General features: G+C 50.2%; 1 protein-coding gene across 1 annotated transcript; it reads left to right on the top strand.

Moving 5' to 3' along the window:
* Positions 1-8,250: 8,250 nt before the first annotated feature.
* TMEM151B (transmembrane protein 151B) lies at positions 8,251-18,766 on the top strand. Its single transcript, XM_062573617.1, has 2 exons — positions 8,251-8,340; positions 16,636-18,766. Exons 1-2 carry the CDS (start codon positions 8,251-8,253, stop codon positions 18,070-18,072), a joined length of 1,527 nt encoding a protein of 508 aa, XP_062429601.1. The 3' UTR covers positions 18,073-18,766.
* The last annotated feature ends 335 nt before the right edge of the window (positions 18,767-19,101 follow it).

Below are 19,101 nucleotides of genomic sequence, written 5' to 3'. Positions count from 1 at the left end.
CTCTGGGACAGAGCTTATCCACGGGAAGGACTCCCCAGGTGACATGCAACTCCCAGTACTGTCCCTGACAATGCACTGCCCTGCAGTACAGCCCTTTAATTTCCTAAGCAAAATGCAGATCTCTGCATTTGACTTCTTAGACCCGAATTCTGCCTACTTTAATGGCAACTTGAGCCTCCTGTCTTCCTCTTTCGCACTTTTCCTCAAGCTGTTAGTTTGGTGAGATAAACGAGATGAGTCTGGGAGACTTGCAGAAAGGGAGTTTATGCCTAGTCTGTATCTAGTCTGAGGACAAACAGAGGTACATTAACTCCCAGCTGTGTTCTCCTACCATGTTTAAGCAGTGTTTGTACCCAAAATCATTATAAAGTTATTGTAATAGTCATTTATACCAGAGTTAGATGCTACGTATTTGAATTTTAACACATATTTGGCACATTTGGGATCGTTGCAAGGCAAGGGTTAGACCAGTGGTTACATCAGGATTTTAATAACCACAAAATAAACTCATAGCTTCTATACTACATACGTTGCCACTACAAATGCAGCTCTCTGGAGTCCAGCAACTCCACCTCCCCATGGCTGGTTCTGGTTATTTTCTCATTCATCATTTAGTTTAGGCTAAGATCATCTTAACTAGTAATACTAAAATTTAGATGCTCTTTTCTATGACACTTTAACAATTTCTTTTTGGCCCTCTACAGCGCTAGCCTGATGTTAGGGAAGAATCTTAAAAGTGAGAGATTTTGGCCTTTGTGAATGAGGGATCAGTCTGCTTCCCCTTCCTTTTACGTCTCACTTCATCACAGAATTGGCCTAGGACTGCATAGTTTAGCGAGTAATAAGGTAGGGCTCCAAACACTGTCTCCCTAGGGTACCAGAAGAGCACTATGATGGCTGCTGAGCTTCCTTCAGAGTGCAAAACTCGCTTGACCTAGCTGGAGCAACATCACTGCTGCTACCTCAGCACCCATGTGGATTTTCCTCTATGCAAACTGTCCACCACACAGCTTTAGTCCTACTCCAGCACAGGGCAGCCCTATTCCCTAGGGATGCAGCCCTATCTCCCCTGTTTCCAGCAGCAGGGTTCCTGAGACCATTAGGAAAATGCCAGAGCCCAGTCTGGGGAAGCTCCAAGCAAGTTTTCAATACTAGGGATATCTTTGGATACCACAAGCAGCAACCTAGACCTCTACCTGCAATTCCAGCTCCAGCTCAGCTCCTGAAGAAATTACATATGCCAGGCTCCTGACTTGGAGCAGAGACCCCAAGAGCACAGGGAAAGCCACAGAAAAAGTGACAAGGTTTCTCATTGGCTTGCTCTTCTGTATATCCCTTAGCAAATCAACTCTGTGATACACCAAATTGGGTCACTTCACTTTCTGACCTAACAGAGTAAAACAGGAACATGTTTATCAAAGGATTCAATGCTTGGAGGCAAGGCCAGATTTTCTAGCAGACTATGGTAAATTGGGTTCTGTTCAGGTACCTTTTTTTTTTGGGGGGGGGGGGGGGGAATGAGCCTAGCTGCCCTCTTATGGTAACTCTGAAATCACAGAGTTGCTTTAAAACTTTGAATCTCTCCAAGGATGCCCCTCTGGACATTTGATCCACTGTTTGACCGTTTTTGTAGTGAACTTTTTCAGTCAGAATTTTCTTCATTGTGATTTTTGTTGGTTGCATCTTGTCCTTTCACTGTGCACTCCTATGACTTTATGGGAACAACCACTTGAATAAGATGACCCAAAATGCAGCAGGTGATCAGTTTTGTCTGTGTGTGGTAGACAGTCATCAAGGTTCTCCACTGACGCATTTCATGACAAGGATATGCAATACCCACTGTTGCACAGAGTACTGCAGAGCAGCAAGGCAATTTCTAGTTCCTTCTGTCACTTGTGTATAAGTATGTATGAAATGTATGAAATCGGGCAAGAAGGATGAATTTATCCTTTCAGTGGGGATCACACCTAACTCATCCTGCTTTTGGCCATGGGATGGCCATTGCATTCACTTCCTAATGTATGATGTGATAGACATAAAGGCTCACTAAAATCCTCAAGCTTATAAAGTGAAGAGACACAAATCCAGATATTTTAACAAAATCCCATTATAAACATGATCCTCCTTGTGTAATTGTCAGCTCAGTGACTTTAGCAGCAATGCTCTGTGTTCACATCTGTGCAAATGAATGGACAATAAGGGCTGGAGTAAGTACGTATATATGTATTTGTGTGTTTATGGGTCTTTGTATTTTTTTTAATAGCCCTTTATCTGAGGGATCTACACTCAAAACACTGTAGCCTGGGAAAATATATGACAGTCTGAAACTACAGGCTTCTTTGTACAGGGAAATAGTCTGAAAGATCTACTCTGTAAGGTCTTTGGCCTGGATTAATCTCAGAAGTGCCTAACTATAACACCCACTCTTGCAATTTTGTGATAGGTTTAAGCTGATCTACAGAGAGGTTGCTGCTAAAGGGATCTGTCATGTATTTCAGCTCACAGCAGGATCTCTAGGCTGCAGCTATGGGAGCTCTAGAGCTCTCCCAAGGGAGATGGCACATGTGGCTATGAACAGGGGAAGGAAGGCAGATGATCTTGGACAATTGATAGTGAAATCATGCTTAAATTCATGGTGAAACTGTGCCCTTGCTGAGAAATCTCATCACCTGGGCCTCCCTTTATAGCTAGTGGGAAGACAGACTCAGCTCAGGAGGGTAGTTCTGACGATCTTTGTCTGGCCACATACTTTAATGAAAAGTGCTCCTCCTCCTGTGGAATAGCAGTGTGAACTCAGTGCTCCATTGCAGTGATTTTTTCATGACTCTAAGCTCTCTGCTTGCCCAGCAGGGGCTATCCACAATGGAGCAACAACCTCAGCTCACCTGCTATGCTCACCTTGCCGGAGAGTGCAGGATGGAGTCAGCCTCCGTCGAGGTCTGAACATACACACCATTTTGCCTGGGAGGATACAATATGCGGTCTCCTGCCAGCAGACCTGCGGTTCAGAGCCACCTCTCTGGGATTGCTGACAGTGAGAAAGAAGCATCAATTAACTTTCATTTTTGAGTGGTTGGCTTCCCGCCACTCTGTCTGCAGCCCTGCAGCCCCTCTGCTTGTCCAGCCCTCCCCTACCAACATTAAAGTGGCTACTGCTCTGGTCCCTGGTAAGCTGCACAGCGCTGCCAGAGGTATTACTCACACAGGCTCGGCTCTGCTCTCAGGAGAGTTAAACGCCAGAGCTGCCACACTGAATTAGAGTTCGTGTCTCTCCACACTTGCATCAGCGTGATTTGGGAATAGGCCCGATAAAGCCACACTGCTGTAAGTAAGTGGAGAACCCAGAAGGGGTTAGGAGAGATGGATGAGCAGGAAGAGCTGGCTTTGGGAGGGGATGGAGGGAAGGTGGGAGGGAGCAGGCCTTTTGCCTGGTGAAATATTCAGGTGCTGGGCACAGAGCATGCAAAGGGCAGGTGGCTGCTCCCCAGGGACTGGGGGACTCAGCCCAGTGTGGGCTGCAGAGCCCAGGCTCCATGAATAAGTGATGAACTGGTCTGTGTTGCCCAGGTAACAGGCTGCTCCCGGTGCCCTCAGCCTGCGCTCAGCATTCATTCCCCAGGATGGTTTCCTTGCTGCCAACCCCAGCCAGCACGATGGCTCGTAAGTGATGCAGACAGGCAGGAGAACAGCCATGCAGGGGGCTTTTAGCCCCTTTCCCCCAACTCCCTGGGGAGAGTCGAGTGAAGTGAGGGTGCTTCCTCAGAAAGGTGTGAGCTCCACTCAGTGGGGGAAGGCAAACTTCATCAGGGACCTGTTTTCTGCTTTTGGGGAAGCAGCTCCCAGATCTATAACTACTGTTATGCTACGTTCTCTAAGTGACTTATTTCTGTGACTTACTCCTTTCTTGGGGGTGGGGTGGACCAAAAACATTCAGGCAGAAAAAAAACATTTGCAATGGTAGTATTTAACTCTGTTCCCAGGTCTTTGGGGAAGTTTCTGCTGCTCAGGAATTATATCAGACAAGATAGCTGTCCTGAGGACTGTCAAACAACACCTGGGTAGCTGTGAATCCTCTTTTCGTTTCTAGAGGGAGTACGAGGAAGGGCACTGGATAGCCTGCTGGGCTGCTGTAGAGAGGAAACCAATTTAATGTGAGCCAGAAACCTCAGTGGAGCCTCACAAATAATTGTGATGAAGAAATAGGTTCTCATGTGGCTGGATGGAAAATAAGCAGACGGCACACACGTAGTCTTTTGGAAAAGGGAGGATCAGAGAGGGAACCAAAGTGTTTCCAATGACAGCAGTTCCCATATGTGAGATAATATCACTGAGCACCCACTTCACAGGCTTTCAAACTTTTCCAATTCATGGACTATTGGCACCTTGCTGGTAGAGATATAGATGTCATGTTATGCTGAACAACAGATTTACTTTTCTTAGCTACATCCACCATGTCCTACAACATACCTTGAGAAACTGATTTCCCAGGCACTAGTGATCTGGCCAGAGGCAAAGACCCCCGGGGGTTTCAGTGAACTTCTTTCCCACAAAACAAAGTTGCAAAGAAGGGGAAATTATGCTCATCTGGATGTTCCCGGCAGACATGAAGTCTGAATGTAGTCAAGAAAAATGTAACTCATGGCAAAGATTTCATGTGAAATAATGACAGCAGAGGCATGGTACCAGAGCAGTCAACACTGCTGAGCAGCCATGGCAGAGGGATATTGCTTAACTGGACCAAGAAACACATTCCATCACCCACACTCCTGCCGTTGCATTATTAAGGAGTAATTTAATTGGAGCAACACATTCTGGAAGGCTAAGGCAGTCAGTACAAAATATCCTTGAAATTTCTAAATTTAAAAGACTGTAGTTTCCAAGCTTAGAAAATCTGGCATCCAACATGAGGGAATTCTTTATTATGTCTTTTTAAGAGAGAAAAAGAAGTAGATTAGTAGAAAACAGTAATTGCTTATGAACGAGAGACTAAGGGTTGATCATATTTGCCCTATGTGAACATAGGGAATGTTTTATTTATATGGGTGTGTGTGTGTTTATATACACACACAGGGTGCTACAGAATTTTTCTACAAATACAGTTTTATATTTAGGATACAAATCTCAGCATGAGGACAGGTATTTATGCTCATCTAATTTAAAATGTAGCCTCCTTCAAAGAGGCTGGAAACTAAATGTGAATTTATGGCATGGGCAAAAAAATAACCGTACTATTATCCAGGAGTTAACAGTCCATTTTCCGTAAATGACAGAGATAGAAAGAGCAAGACTGTTTCTGGCTTGGCACATTATGGAAAATGAATGGACAACACCGTTAATATGACCTACTGCCTTATATCTGCTTAGAACGGATATGGATATTTCTGCAGGGTGGCAGGTACTGGCTATATCTGGAGAATAAACCTAGACACCCTCTCTACTTCAGTTGCCATATCCTCTTACAAGCTTCCCTACTTCTTTCAATCATTTTATCATATCAGAAATGCCCCTGTACCAGAAATGCCTTGCTCTCCAACATGATCTTTCAGTAGAGCAACCCTAAACCTACTAGAAAAACTGTGGGGGATTATCACATGTTAGAGCAAAGATGTTTTTGCCTTTTGTCCTCAAAAGGGTATTTGTGTAGTTAGACAGTGGGTTATAATTAGCACTCCTTGTGAACTAGCACTCTGGTGGTGACACAGCCTGCAGCCATGGATGTTGGCCTTCTTGCTTTAGTTTTCCCTGGCATAATTAGCTACAGGAATTATACCACCCAATAAGTTTTAGTGATAACAGAGTACCTGGAAATTCTGGTGAGCCAGTAAGTCACAGCAAGTTGTGGCACAGAGATTCTGAAAACTGGTTGTTTAGGAGGACTGGGTTTTCATTTCAGAGAGAAAGAGGACTAACTCCAGGAAACCAAGTAAGACACCTCCTGCTCCTCCCTTTCAACCACAGAGAGATCTTTCTTCATACACAGGTGGTTGTCCATCTGCAAAAAGGTGCCCTGGGCAAAAAAGACCTCTGCACTCTATAGTCTTCTCTCTCCTCTAATTTACTCTCTAGAGGGTAAACACTTGTGTTCTTTCCAACTCATGTTATCAGCCATGCCCTCAGATTTCTGTCTGAAGAGAGAAAGCAGTCATGTGACTCTTCCACCAAGAAAGTAAGAATTTGTACAAGTTCAGTTCAGATAGAGCAGGGCACAGAACCTCTTTGTGACTTCTCAACTCAAAAATAACATAGCAGATGATGTGCTTGGCAGTGTTGTCTCTAAGACAAAAAACTATTCTGCCAGGGCCAGAATCCAAGATGCCTGATATAAAAAGCCTTCTTCTGGCTCATCAATAGCTATGGAATCCACTAATAAGAGATATGTTGCTGGGCTTCATACAGATGGCTCCACAGAGAGGGTAGCAACATTTCTCACAGTGGTTAGTCCTAATAAGTAACAAGTCAAAACAAGTGAAGGAAGAGAAGCTGCTTCTCGCAGATTGTAATTATAGTATGGAACTTCTTGGCACAGACTGTTGCACCTGTTAAAGGTTAACATGAATTCAAAAAGGGAATGGACAAATTAATTGAAGAAAAAGCCATCACAGATAATTAAATACAATGACAGAAACATTTTTTCACCTTTTTTTTCCTCCTCACTTTTGCTTTGCCCTTTTTGAGTGACCTTCCCATCTTTGAGAGAAAAACAGAAATATTCTTGGAGTGTGATTTTTCTACAGGCATCTTTTAGTCCAATTTAGGTCCTTTCTTCCAAGAGCATTATGCCCATAACACTGTGAAAAGCAGACATGCATGTATGTATGTAAATTATTTGCTTATGTCCAGTCTTGTGTATGCAATAGCATACAGTACTACTACAGTAAACCTAGTAGGTATGGGCTTGTGCCTCTTTGCCTTGCTTTGCCATGAGATCCATCCAAGTGAGCTCTCCTTGGAGGTATGGGATCTATCACTTGAGGGTGGTTCTGGAGATCTATCACTTGGGGGTGGATTGGAAGCCCTTGGGAGCCAAAATCTGCCTACAGGACTGGGGGGGGGGGTGCCTGAGCAGTAGGCAGTGAAATTCAGAGCAGGCTGCTCCTGCTTGCTGCTGTTCCCATGGAAACAGGGGAAAGAAGGGAGGAAATCCATCCCCAGCTTCTTTTGAAGACAAGCTGCTTCAGCAGCACCCCTTGGCTGTCACACCTGTTTCTATAGGAACTGGTGGCTGGCAGTTCCCCTCATATGCATTTCCTTGAGTGAGACCAGAAAGCCTATCCCCATCCAGGGTGCACAGCAGGCAAGAGCAAGCCACACTCATGTTGGCCCCAATGCTGAGTCCCAGAGCTTAGAAAAAGTGAAGCAATTTCCAGCAAATTCTGCAGTTTATGTATTTCCCCAGTTTGACTCTGAGGAGCACCTACTTTCACAAGACCATCGAGGCAGCTAGGCTCTACTTGCAAAATCTGGACCTAGATGAGTCTTGAGCGTTCCCGAGAAGAAGACTCTGTATGTCCTGAGGACATTACTGTGAGTTTAGATGGGGGGGGTCTGAAGAGACTTTCCTGCTCATCACTGCAACGAAGCAGGCTTCGGTCTCCAGGTGAGCTGCAGTCAGCTCCGTGGCAGCAGGGTAGACGCGGATCACAAGTAGCAGCCGCAGCAGAGCCCAACATAACCTCCCGGGGTTTTCGCCCGGAGGTGAGGTCTGGCGCCCGCGTTAGCCCTCCCAGCCAGCCGGAGAGCTACGGCGGCGGCGCTTCCCCCGGCGCTCGCTGGCGCTGCCGGGCACCGGCAACGCGGAGCCGCCGCCTGAGCCCCGCGCTGCGGCCGCGCAAGCCCTGCGCTTCCCGCCCGGGGAGGCAGCCCCTCGGCGGGCCGCCGCCTCCTCAAGGTGACCCGCCGCCCCGCCCGCCCCCCGCGCCCGCCCGCCTCCCGCGCCTTCCCCCCGGGCCCTCCCCCGCGGCTCTGCCCGCCCTCCGCCGCGCCGGGCGCGCGAGCTGCGCTGCGCTGCGCGGCGCTGCGGCGGGGCCGGGGCCGGCGGGCGGCGGAGCGCTGCCGCCGCGCCGCGCCGCGCCGCGCCGCGCCGTGCCGCGCCGTGCCGCGCCGTGCCGTGCCGTGCCGCGGCTCGGGGCCATGCCGCCGCGCCGCCCCGCCGCGGGATAATGCGGCTCCTGGCGGGATAATGCGGCCGCGGGCCGGCCCTGCCGCGCAGCCCGGAGGCAGCGCCCGCGGGGCGCCCCCGCCGCCGCAGCCATGTCCCCCCCGGCCTCGGCGGCCGCGGCCAGCGAGGGAGGCAGCAGCACCTCGGTGCCTCAGGAGGAGGCGGAGGGGGTCCGAGAGGAGGTGAGGAGCGAGCGGCCGCCCCCCCACCCGCGCCCCCCAGCCGCCCCCGCCGCCCGCGGGGGGCCGCTGCGCGCCGCGCGGCTGCGGAGCCCTCGCCGGGCGCGAAGGGAGCCCCGCGGGGCGGCCGGGCCCCTCGGGGGGCGGCACCGCGGGCGCGGAGCAGGGGCTGGCGAGGGCACGCGGTGGCTGCGGCCCCTCTCACAGCCGCTCCTGTCCTCCCTCGCTGCAGCTTGGCCCGGCGAGGAGGGCTGAGAAAAACCAGCCCGCGTGTCCTCGGTCCGGGTTGTGCTGCCCGTGGTCCGGTGCCTCTGCCTGTCCCCCTTCTCCGTCCCTCGGTTTTCATTTCGCGCTCGTTGCGATGGCTTTGGAGCCTGTACTTTCCACACCTGGAAGGAGCGGACCTGCTGGCATGATGAGGGAACGCAGGAGATGTGAATGGGGACTGGGGTAGTGGGTGATTTGGGATTTAGGAGGAAAAGAAAACCACGGAAGAAAAGCACTGCCTTGAAAGGGTACTGGCTTGTAACTGCAATGGGAAGAGGTTGTCATGCCTGATAAAAATGGATGTGGGAGACCCACACAGACACACACACACTTCCCTGTGGCTCAATGAAGTGCCCGGAGATAGCACAGGTGCCTGTGGAAGGCTTGGCTGGCAGGAAGGCAGGGGGCTTGGGGACAAGCCAAATCCTGGGGTTGACCCCGGTGGCTGCTGCTGGGGGCAGGTGGCTGAGGAGGACAACGGAGTGCAGACTAGGACAGGCTGGACAGCAGCACAGCCTTGCCTGCAGGCAAACTGCAATTCCCCCTGGCTGATGGCTTCTCTAGAGTCCAGGCAGCAGATGCCACAGTGTAAGGAGTGGCGTGGATTGTGTGTAGGAGGCACCTCAGGGGAAGCAAGTGTGTGAGCTCCTTTGTTTACCCCCATGAAACATGCTTGCAGGTTGGGATTCCCAAGAGGAGTGAGAGCAACTGCGTGGACTAGGAAGAGCCACCTTAGACCATGGGAGCCAACAGCATATAGTGAACAGCTAGGCAGTGTAGGAGGGGGGCACTGTTACCCTGGCTTGGTGAGTTGTTCTCACCTGTGAATACACAGCTCAAAGGGCAGCTTGGTGGGGGTGCTTGGAAGCTGGCACATCACTTGTCCTCTGCTGTTTGAGGATCTGCAGTTAGCAACTGCTGCATAATCCCCAGTATCTTCTGACCCCGTGGCTTAGGAAGAACATGCATGCATATAGTTATTCTATATATACAGACTTCTATTTAGATAAAAATAATAGTGGGAGAGGAATACCGAAGTTCAAGGACTGGGAAGCTACACAGTTGTTTATATTCCTCCCCACTGATGTTCCTCATTTCCTACTACCATTCAACAATGCCTGGTGTCCTGTGTCCAAGGTCTCCAAGAAGATGCTGACCATTGTAGCTAAACTGTGGGGTGGTTTTCTGGCATAAGCACATGCTTATGCCATGCTGGAGCAGTCTCGTGCCTTCTGTGCCATGAACAGGCTCTGACAATTCTGGGTTTCCAGAGGGGCAGCTAAGTGTGGTGTTGTTTCAGACAGGCCTGTGTTCCTTAGCTCTCTGTTTTTGTGAATCAGTACTATATACAAGATAGCACAGTGGCTTTTGAGAGGTGCCAGAATGAGAGCCCGTTTGGATGAAACAAGTGTAGCAGGGACATTGTCAGGGTCGGTTTCCCTTGCCTGCAGCATCCCCTGCCTCACAGGGATTACGAGAAGATCGTCTGGTCTTTGATCGTTCTGCTGTGGCTGCCAACTAGGGTGTCAGTTTAGTCTTACCCTGTGGGAGCAGACAGAAGGGCTTGAATCTATGACCTGTTCTGCTTAGGCTAAGGGCATGCTTCCCTCAGCCAGCAGCTATCACACACTCTTACGTGAAGCAGCCAGTAGAGGAGGAGGAAGCTTCACTCTCTCCTTACAGAGTGTATGCTTGCTAGTAGCTTATTTGATGCAATGAGAAGTGATCTTAGTGGCATAGTATGGGGAGTTCGGATTCATGGACTGATTTAGAGTCATCTTCTTGTCTCCAGGAATATTAGGGGGAGATATTCCTGCTCCCTTATGGTGTATGTGTAAGGCCTAACTTCCCCCAGCAATGGGATGTTCCCACTCCTGCCAGGATCTACTGCAGTTGTCAATACTGCTGAGTGCCCGAAGAGCATGTCTGAAGCCCGCCTATAACGACTCTTGGGACAGAACTAGCAGGAGCTGGAAGAGGTATCTGGGAACTGGCAAATGGGAAATAAATTCTGTCCCATTTGAAGGTGCCTCATTTTGGCGTATTTCAGATCAGCATACTTAAGAGCCTTGTAACACTTCAGATGCTGCCTAGCTAGTCCCAGCAAGGCAAGAAGCAAGCCAGAGCAGGCTGCAGAGGGGCTACTCTGCAGTTTGAGCCCTTGTTTCCTGTTGGCATCACATGTATGCATCTACTCTTACCAGTGCTGAGCTGAATCTCACTCAGCAATGCATTTCCACATGAGAGGATGTGAAAAGTCATGAAACAAGCTCTTCAGTCTGGGAACAAACTAAAAAATTCCTTTGTCCCTGCTGCTCAGGTGGGATCCCATGGAATGAACAGTCCTCTTCTATGTTGCTTGTAAAATGGAGACCTTGATACTATTGCAGGAGCTGCCTACTGGCAGGATTCCCTGGTACCTAGGTGCTTAGCCTTTCCCTTTCCTCTGCAGTTGGCAATCCTGCCTGCCTGGGGCTAAGCCAGCTGTTTCTTCTAGGCCGATAGTTCCCAAGTCTGAGCTGTAGGCATATGGAGAATGATTTGGGGGTTTGCTGGTACCATCCTGACCGTGGGTTGCCAATATGAGCCCAGTGTCTTGGAAGATGGTGGCAGTTCCTAGAAGTGACTGGATCCTTCATATCTACCTTGTCCTAGAGATCTGAGGTCAAAGGGGGCAAAATGTATTAATTTGTTGTATGATGTAAGCAAATCTGCAGGGCAGGGTCATGGTAATACCCTGTAGGGTATTCCAGTATACCCACTGGAGTGTTCTGCAAGCTGCAGTGTTGCACTTAGGAGCTACCTGGGCCTTCAGGCTGCTTCTCTGGGGCTTTTGATTCATTTTTTAAGCCCTGGGCTATCTCTAGGACACGTAACCCTGTGAATCCTGGGCCATTTTGTAACTTGAGGGCTTAGGGTTCTGGGGGTGAATCGAAGATTTCAGGCTGGTCCCTGCAGTGAGAGGCACGCAAGAGACACAGGAAGAGAGGGGACCAGGAACACTTGCTAAATGAAGGGGGCTATAGATGTGGCCAGGGACATTTCAAAGAAGAGATCTGAAGGGCTTGAAGGACTTCTGGATTCAAAGTTGCAGTATCATAGAGGTAGGGATGATTATACTGATGTTATATTTTTGTCCACACACTTGACCAGTTGGGTTCTGGGCAGGTTTTTCCCCTTGTGGCTTCTTTGAGAAAAGGATGTGCTAGATCTCAATATCAGGGGATGCTTAAAGAAGGTCAACCTAGGCAGTGATGCCCCCTGTTCTGCCCCATGCATTGAGGGCATCTCTACTTGCTTCATGACTGCTCATAAGTCATCCCCTCCACCCCTTCCTGTTCACCCTAGAGCAGTTGGCAGGAGGAGGGGGACTCCATTTCCCTTCACCTGGGGGTAATGTCAGACACATGCACTGTTGCGTGAGACCCAAGAGGCAGGCCGTTGCAATAATGTACCCCTTGCCTTTTCCAAGTGTACTTTATATACATGCATGATGAAACTCAGCTCCCAGGCACCTGGTAATGGTTGTCTACTGCATTTTACATGAGGGAGAGGACTGAAGCACAGAGAGGATAAGGTAGTTGACAGGGTTCACACACAGGCATTGGCCAAGCACGGCTGACCCTGTTCTGCCCTCCACTGCAGAGATGTTTAGGTACACCTGCAAAAGGGGATTTTCTTACCATCCTCTAGTGTTCAAGCAAGAGTGATCCTGGTGATCTCAGCTAGAGGGAAGCCCTGTTTACAGTGAAGTAGGGCAAACCTTTCACCTCGTTCCACTAGACTGCAGCAGGCAGATCACGATGGCATTTATAGCATGGATTCCACTCCTCCTAGTGACACTGTTCTGGGACAGAAAGGATTTTGCTGTCCCTAGCTTTCTCATCTACATGCTTGCTTGTTTGCCATTCTGGACTTCTCCAGGGCTGGTTAAGGGCTTGAGGAGGCAACCTTATTCAGCTGCTCCTGGAGGGAAGCTATGGAGCTGGTTGTTTGCTCTTGTGCTCGTTTACAGCCAGAGAGAAGAGCAAGGATGCTGCAGTTCCTACTGAAATTAGACTCTGCAGCTGGCTCCTCCTCCATCTCTGCTGTGGTTGTATCCCCTGTTATTGGCACCTTATCAGCTTTGGGCTGTTTTCAGAGACCCCACTGATGCAGCTGATGTGTATATGTTTACCTCAAAAGCCTACAACAAAACTGGACTGTAAACCGTTTACAGCAGGGGTTAGTGTGACCCTGTAAAAGCGCTGCAGTATCCAAATGCTGCGTAGTCTTAGGAGGAGACTAATGCACGGACTAGAGCCCTGCTAACACAGTTCCTGGAATCAAGCCTCGGCTGCATCATTCTCCCTGCTGCCGTGCCCTAGGTAGGTAACTGCAATGGGAACTCAGAGGTCTCCAGGATCTCTGCAGGGCTACAGCAAGCATCACCTGTCCCCTGAGCAGGACAACACAGCCAGTGTAGGATGCAAGGGGTCAGGGAGTGACTGGGACACAGAATTGTCTCTTCCAAAACTGACCTGGCTGAAGACCTGTCTCCCTGCTGGCTGAGTGCCCCTTCCTCAACTTATCAAATGAACAAGCTGAATGCTTTGCCGTATTCCTTATGCTCCATTTGCAGAACCGCCCTGAACAAAGCACTGTTTCTATTCAAACCGTGTCACCCCACATATATGCCAGGGTTAGTGCCTGCCTCGTATTTCCCTGAGGCCCCTGCTTAGACCCCATGCTTCCTCCTCCAGCTGAGCCATTCCTTTAGAGCCTCACGCCACGGATGCCTGCTGCTGCTGGGAAAGATTGGCAACACAGAAGGCAGCTGTGGGAGAGGATACCTTCAGCAGCCTCTGTAGTGGCACAGCAGCGCAATGCAGGAGAGCCTTGCTGCATTGGGGCTGAACAGCTGAGCAGAGCACAAGGGGATCTGGAGAGACATGTAACTTTAGAACGGACCTGAGCTGGGAGAGCTCAGTGCAGCTCAGGCAGCTCTTTCCATGAGGTGATCTCCTCCTTCCTCTCCCTGCTCCTTTTTCTCTTCCCTTTGGTTCCCTCCTTTCCCCCATGACCTGCAGGTATGATGCTGCTGCAGCTATGGGTCACACAGGAAAGACCTTGGGGTGTGCATGTCAGCAATGAAGCTCACAGGGCAGAGCCATCCCACACCTCTCCCTGTTGCCTGGAGACCAGCACTACCCCAGATGCCTTATCTGGGCTCTGTTCCTCTGTTGCCAGCTTTTACTGTCAGCTGGTTACCACAGAAGAGGGATGGCTCAGCACTCTTGATGCTTGGGACCTCCAGAGATATGTGCCATCTTTCCCCTTGCTGCCAGACCCCTCGGCAACAGTCCCTTTTGATGTGCTGTCTGCACATGGCTGTGTGTTCTACTCATCAAAGGCTGGCTGTTGGGGATGGGAGAAAAGGGAAGCTCACTGCCTCCAAGAGAAAAATCTCTGTTGGAGATTTGGGCCAGATCCAGCCCTGCTAATCACAGTGACAGAAGTCCTACTGGCATGGGGAGGACTGGGCTTTGGCAAGGTGCTGGAAGGGAGGATTAGCATGTAGGACTCTAGGGGAGCAATACAGGGTACAGAGGCTCTTCAAGGAGAGGAGGGGAATGTGCTTGGAGGAAAGGAGGCCTATATCTGTTCCTAGACCTGCCAATAGCTTTGTGACCAGTGGTTCCTGCTTTTAAGTTTTCTTTTTCTGCAACGAGTGAAAATGACGCCCCCCTCTCTGGCATCATGAATCCATTAAGCACTCTGGGATCCTTGGGTGAAAGATTTCAGAGGTCTAATGATCTGGGAAACAGTGGGGCTGTGCCTTTGCTGTGCAGCTCATAGAGTCCAGATAAAATGGGCAAGCAGGCTTTATGTGAGAAGCCTAAATTCAAACAACTGCTTCTAGATTATCTCTCCCAGGGACCCAAAGAAATAATAGCAGTTTCTGCAGGAGCTTGGTCCAGGCATGCCAACCTGAGATCTAGCATTTCTTGGTCCACACAATCTGTGTGGATCTGCCTCTTGTCATATCTTTGGCTTCTGTTTGCACAGCACCTGACACACCGAGAAGCCTGGTCCCTGCCTAGGGGTCCTAGGAACTACAAAGAGAAAACAGTAGCAAGGGAGTAGGATAATCTAGAAGAAATTTGGTACAGGGAAGCATTATTCAGTTGCTCCTGAAATACAGCCACTTTGGGGACTTCCTGGTCTGCTTTAATTGTACTGGGTTGATAGGGCACACCAGCCTGTCATCTGCACCTAAACAGAGAAGGAAGGGCTGGAGGACCCTGGGAGAAAACTGAAGAGAGCAGTAGGTGGTGAGAGGGAGAGGAAAAAAGAAACTTTTTGATTAGGCATGATGGAGTGATCCCTGACATCTAGGAGTGTGAGAGGCTGTTTTCCCTTCCTGGAGATTAGACGGAGCTGTCTCTGCCAGGGGCTCATCCAGTTGACAGTTGTTAGTATGCACAGGACACTACATGGAGCTCACAACTTGTTGATCCTTGGGAAACAGTCATAAAGGATTGCACACCTGTTGAGAGCCTGAGTTTGTCTGGCCTGGGGTCCTGTCCCAGGCCAGAATCAGGGACTACTGTGAAAGGTAGATAAGAACTCATGTGACCCAGCAGTTTTAATCCATCAGCTCCAGGAAGTACTCACAACAGTGTGTCAGTCTCCCGCTGCCCTGGATCTGCACTAAGCCAGCGTACTGGCTTTCCAGCCAAGTACAGTCAGGTACAGAGGAGAGATGGGGCCATGAGTGGCATCATTACAGCTATCTGAAGTCTTCAGTTCCTGAAAATAGAGAGGTGGACTCAGGCAAAGGCAGCATGGCCTCTGATGTCTTTAGGCATTGACTTCAGAGGATAACTGGGTTCAGGACGTAAGACACCCCAGAGAGAAAGGGATGCCTGAACCCGTGCTGCATGCTGTTGGAGAAGGAAAGCGAAGCTGAAATGAGCAAATAAGCAAAGCTTAGTGAATTTTGTGGCACCTGCGCAAGGCTGGGGTTCTTGCCTCTTCTCTCAGGACATACCTTCGGAGATCTCTGTGTTGGATGAGACAGGTGTTGGATAAAGTTTGTGCTGTCATTTATAGAAGAAATCAAACAACCTCTTTGTATGCTTCTCCCTTTGGGTTTGATAATGTCAGGTCTCACTGACCAAACAGGCATGTGCTGGATCAATATTTGAGACTCCAGACTGTTGCAGAATGTAAAAGGGATTTCCTTAAGCAGGATTTTTCACAGGTTTTTATCAAACCCTGCATGGTTTATATAGTGAACACACTGGTGCAGTGTCTTGGGCCACTCCTATTGCAGATGTCCTGCTCCTTCCTCATCATTAAAGACCTCAGAGCAGTTTTCCCACAGTAGCCTTTTTACACATGAATCCCAGTGAAAACAATTACATTTGCCGCCAGCCATGCCTTGCCTCCTGCCCCTCTCTGTTTTTTGCAGATCAGAAGGGTGTTCTTCACTTCCAGTCTGAACACCTTTTAGGATGTTATTCAATATTTGCTTTCTCTCACACCAGAGGCGGCTACATTTCGGTTATGGAAAAGTGTTTTCATGTTTCTGTGGTTTATAAAGCACTTTAGAAGCACTTCAGAGTCCTTTGGGCTGCTGAATGTTGTTGTGAGCATCACCATTGTGAAATAGAGGCCTTTCCATTTTCATACACACTTCAGACCCCTTTTGCTGTCATAGTAGGACTTGCATATTGCTATTGGTAGCAATAATGGAGGGCCTGAATGCAGCAAAAGGAATATAGTGGCTTTGGCAGAGTGGAGAGGAGACAGCTACCCATTCTGTGGGATTGTCATCCCGGGAAAGTTGTCATCCCGGGAGACCTTGGCCACCAGCCCGCTGGCTGAGGCTTGGAGTCCAACGGATTTTGCAGTCTTTTTCTCCATTTGGTGAGCTACCGGTGCTACCCATGGCATCCTCTTGCCTGCTTGCCTTCTCCTTTCCATTGCACGCTAATGACTTCTCCTCTTGCTTTCTCTCTCTTTCTCCCTGGTTCTCTGGAGCAGCAGCGGCCAGTGAAGCAATCCCTCAGCAAGTCCCTGTGCCGAGAGTCTCACTGGAAATGCCTGCTGCTATCGCTCCTCATGTATGGCTGCATGGGAGCCATGACCTGGTGCCACGTCACCAAGGTGACTCGTCTGACCTTTGACAGTGCTTACAAGGGCAAGTCCATGATGTACCATGACAGCCCATGCTCCAATGGCTATGTCTACATCCCCTTGGCCTTCTTGGTGATGCTCTATGTGGTGTACCTGGTGGAGTGCTGGCACTGCTACACCCGCAACGAGCTGCAGTACAAGGTAGATGTGGAGAGCGTGCACGAGCGTGTCCAGCGGATGCAGCAGGCAACCCCCTGTATCTGGTGGAAAGCCATCAGCTACCACTATGTCCGGAGGACCCGACAGGTTACCCGCTATCGCAACGGGGACGCCTACACCACAACCCAAGTATATCATGAGCGGGTCAACACCCATGTGGCAGAGGCCGAGTTTGACTATTCCAATTGTGGAGTTAAGGACATTTCCAAGGACCTCATTGACTTAGAGAGCTACCCAGCCACACGGCTCCGTTTCACCAAGTGTTTCAGCTTTGCCAATGTGGAATCAGAGAACTCCTACCTGACCCAGCGGGCCCGCTTCTTCACAGAAAATGAGGGCCTGGATGACTACATGGAGGCCAGGGAGGGGATGCACCTCAAAAACGTGGACTTCAAGGAATATATGGTGGCCTTTTCTGACCCAGACAACCTGCCTTGGTATGTATCCCACTATGTCTTTTGGGTGGCTGCCCTGCTGACCCTGTCCTGGCCTCTACGGGTGCTAAATGAGTATCGCACCTCTTATGTCCACTACCATGTGGAAAAACTCTTTGGGTTTGACTATGTGGCGGTGACACCGGCTGAGGAGCGCTCCTTCTGCCGGAGGATGCCCCGCGTCAACACAGTGGACAGCACTGAGCTGGAGTGGCACATCCGGTCCAACCAGCAGCTGGTCCCCAGCTACTCAGAAGCGGTCCTGATGGACTTGGTGGGGCTATCTGGCTGCACTAGCTACTCTGCTTGCCGGTATGGGGGCTATCGTCAGAACTGCGAGCGGTGCCACAGGACTATAAGCAGCTCTTCCATCTTCTCCCGCAGTGCCCTGAGCATCTGCAATGGCAGCCCCAGGATCCCCTTCAGCAGCAGCCGCTTCTCACTGGGCCGTCTGTATGGCTCGCGACGCAGCTGCCTCTGGCAGAGCCGGAGCGGGAGCCTGAACGAGCAGAGCTGCCCGACGGAGCAGACCCGCCTCTCCAGCCAGGTTACTGTGGAGGAGGAAGACCCCCCTCCTTACCAGGATGCCCTTTACTTCCCCATCCTCATTGTGCACCGCAATGAAGGCTGCCTGAACCATGACCATCGTCACCTCCACCGCAATGGATCCTGTGTGGAGACCTCACTGTGAGAACAGAGGGCAGTGAGATCCCATTGGCGATTGCCCTGCCTGGGCCAGTGAGGATTTGGGGAGAAGAGTGTGGGGAAGGGAAATGGCCTAGGAGGATGAGGCTGGGTGGAGTGGACACAGCCTCTCGCTCTGCCAGTCAGCAAAAGTTTTCCCCACAGTGGCTCTGACCTCATGGAGGGATGAGTGATGGTGCTCCCTATGGCATGGCATAGAACTCCAGATCAACCACCACTTGCCAAAAAAAAAAAAAAAAAAAAAGAAAAAAAAACCACAACTCCCCAAACCATAATTCATGGCATCAAATCCAAGGTGGGGAAAGACAGACCTGATGCAGGGAAGGGAGTGCTTTGACTCTCAGCTCTGTTTCCATGCTAGCTTGTGCTCCAAGGAAACGGCAACTACCAGAAAGCACCTGCTGCACCTGCGACCACCTCTGTTACCACAGTGGAGTAAGACCCCTCACAGGGTGGAGGGGAATGGGCCCAGCAGCACATTCCCCATGGGAGTGGTGTTTAACTGCTCATGCCTAAAAGTCTGGGGCATCCAGGCACGTGGAGCTGACTGGCAGGTTAGAGAAAAGGCTGAAAGCCATGAATCCAGCTCTTCCCCTCCCCTCCACCATTCCCTACCCTCCCATTTTTTTTTAGACCATGCTCCGACTGTTACACTGTTCTTACTGCTGGGAATGACATCACCTCCAGAGGATCCCAGGCTTGGCTCCTTAGGAAGCTTCAGCACACCAGCTCTGAGAATCAGCATCCCTAGGTAAAGGACTTTCTGTTTGGGATTACAGCAGGCAGGCAGCATTGGGGAAGGGATGAATGTGGCAAACCCAGATGGAGCGGAGGAGACCTGCGGTGTCACTGATCTGCTTGCTGGGCTCAGCTGGAAAGAGAAAACAGGAGGCCCCTAGTGAGCTGGGGAAGGGAGGAAGGATGACACTGAGCAAGCATCATGGTAAAAGATAGTGTGTGAATTGGCTGAGATCCCTTCCTGCCCTAAAGTTGAGTCCTAATTGGTTCAGACAAG

Source organism: Rhea pennata, chromosome 3, assembly GCF_028389875.1.
Source record: "Rhea pennata isolate bPtePen1 chromosome 3, bPtePen1.pri, whole genome shotgun sequence".
Taxonomy (NCBI): Eukaryota; Metazoa; Chordata; class Aves; order Rheiformes; family Rheidae; genus Rhea; species Rhea pennata.
This window is presented reverse-complemented; position numbering and strand designations above follow the sequence as displayed.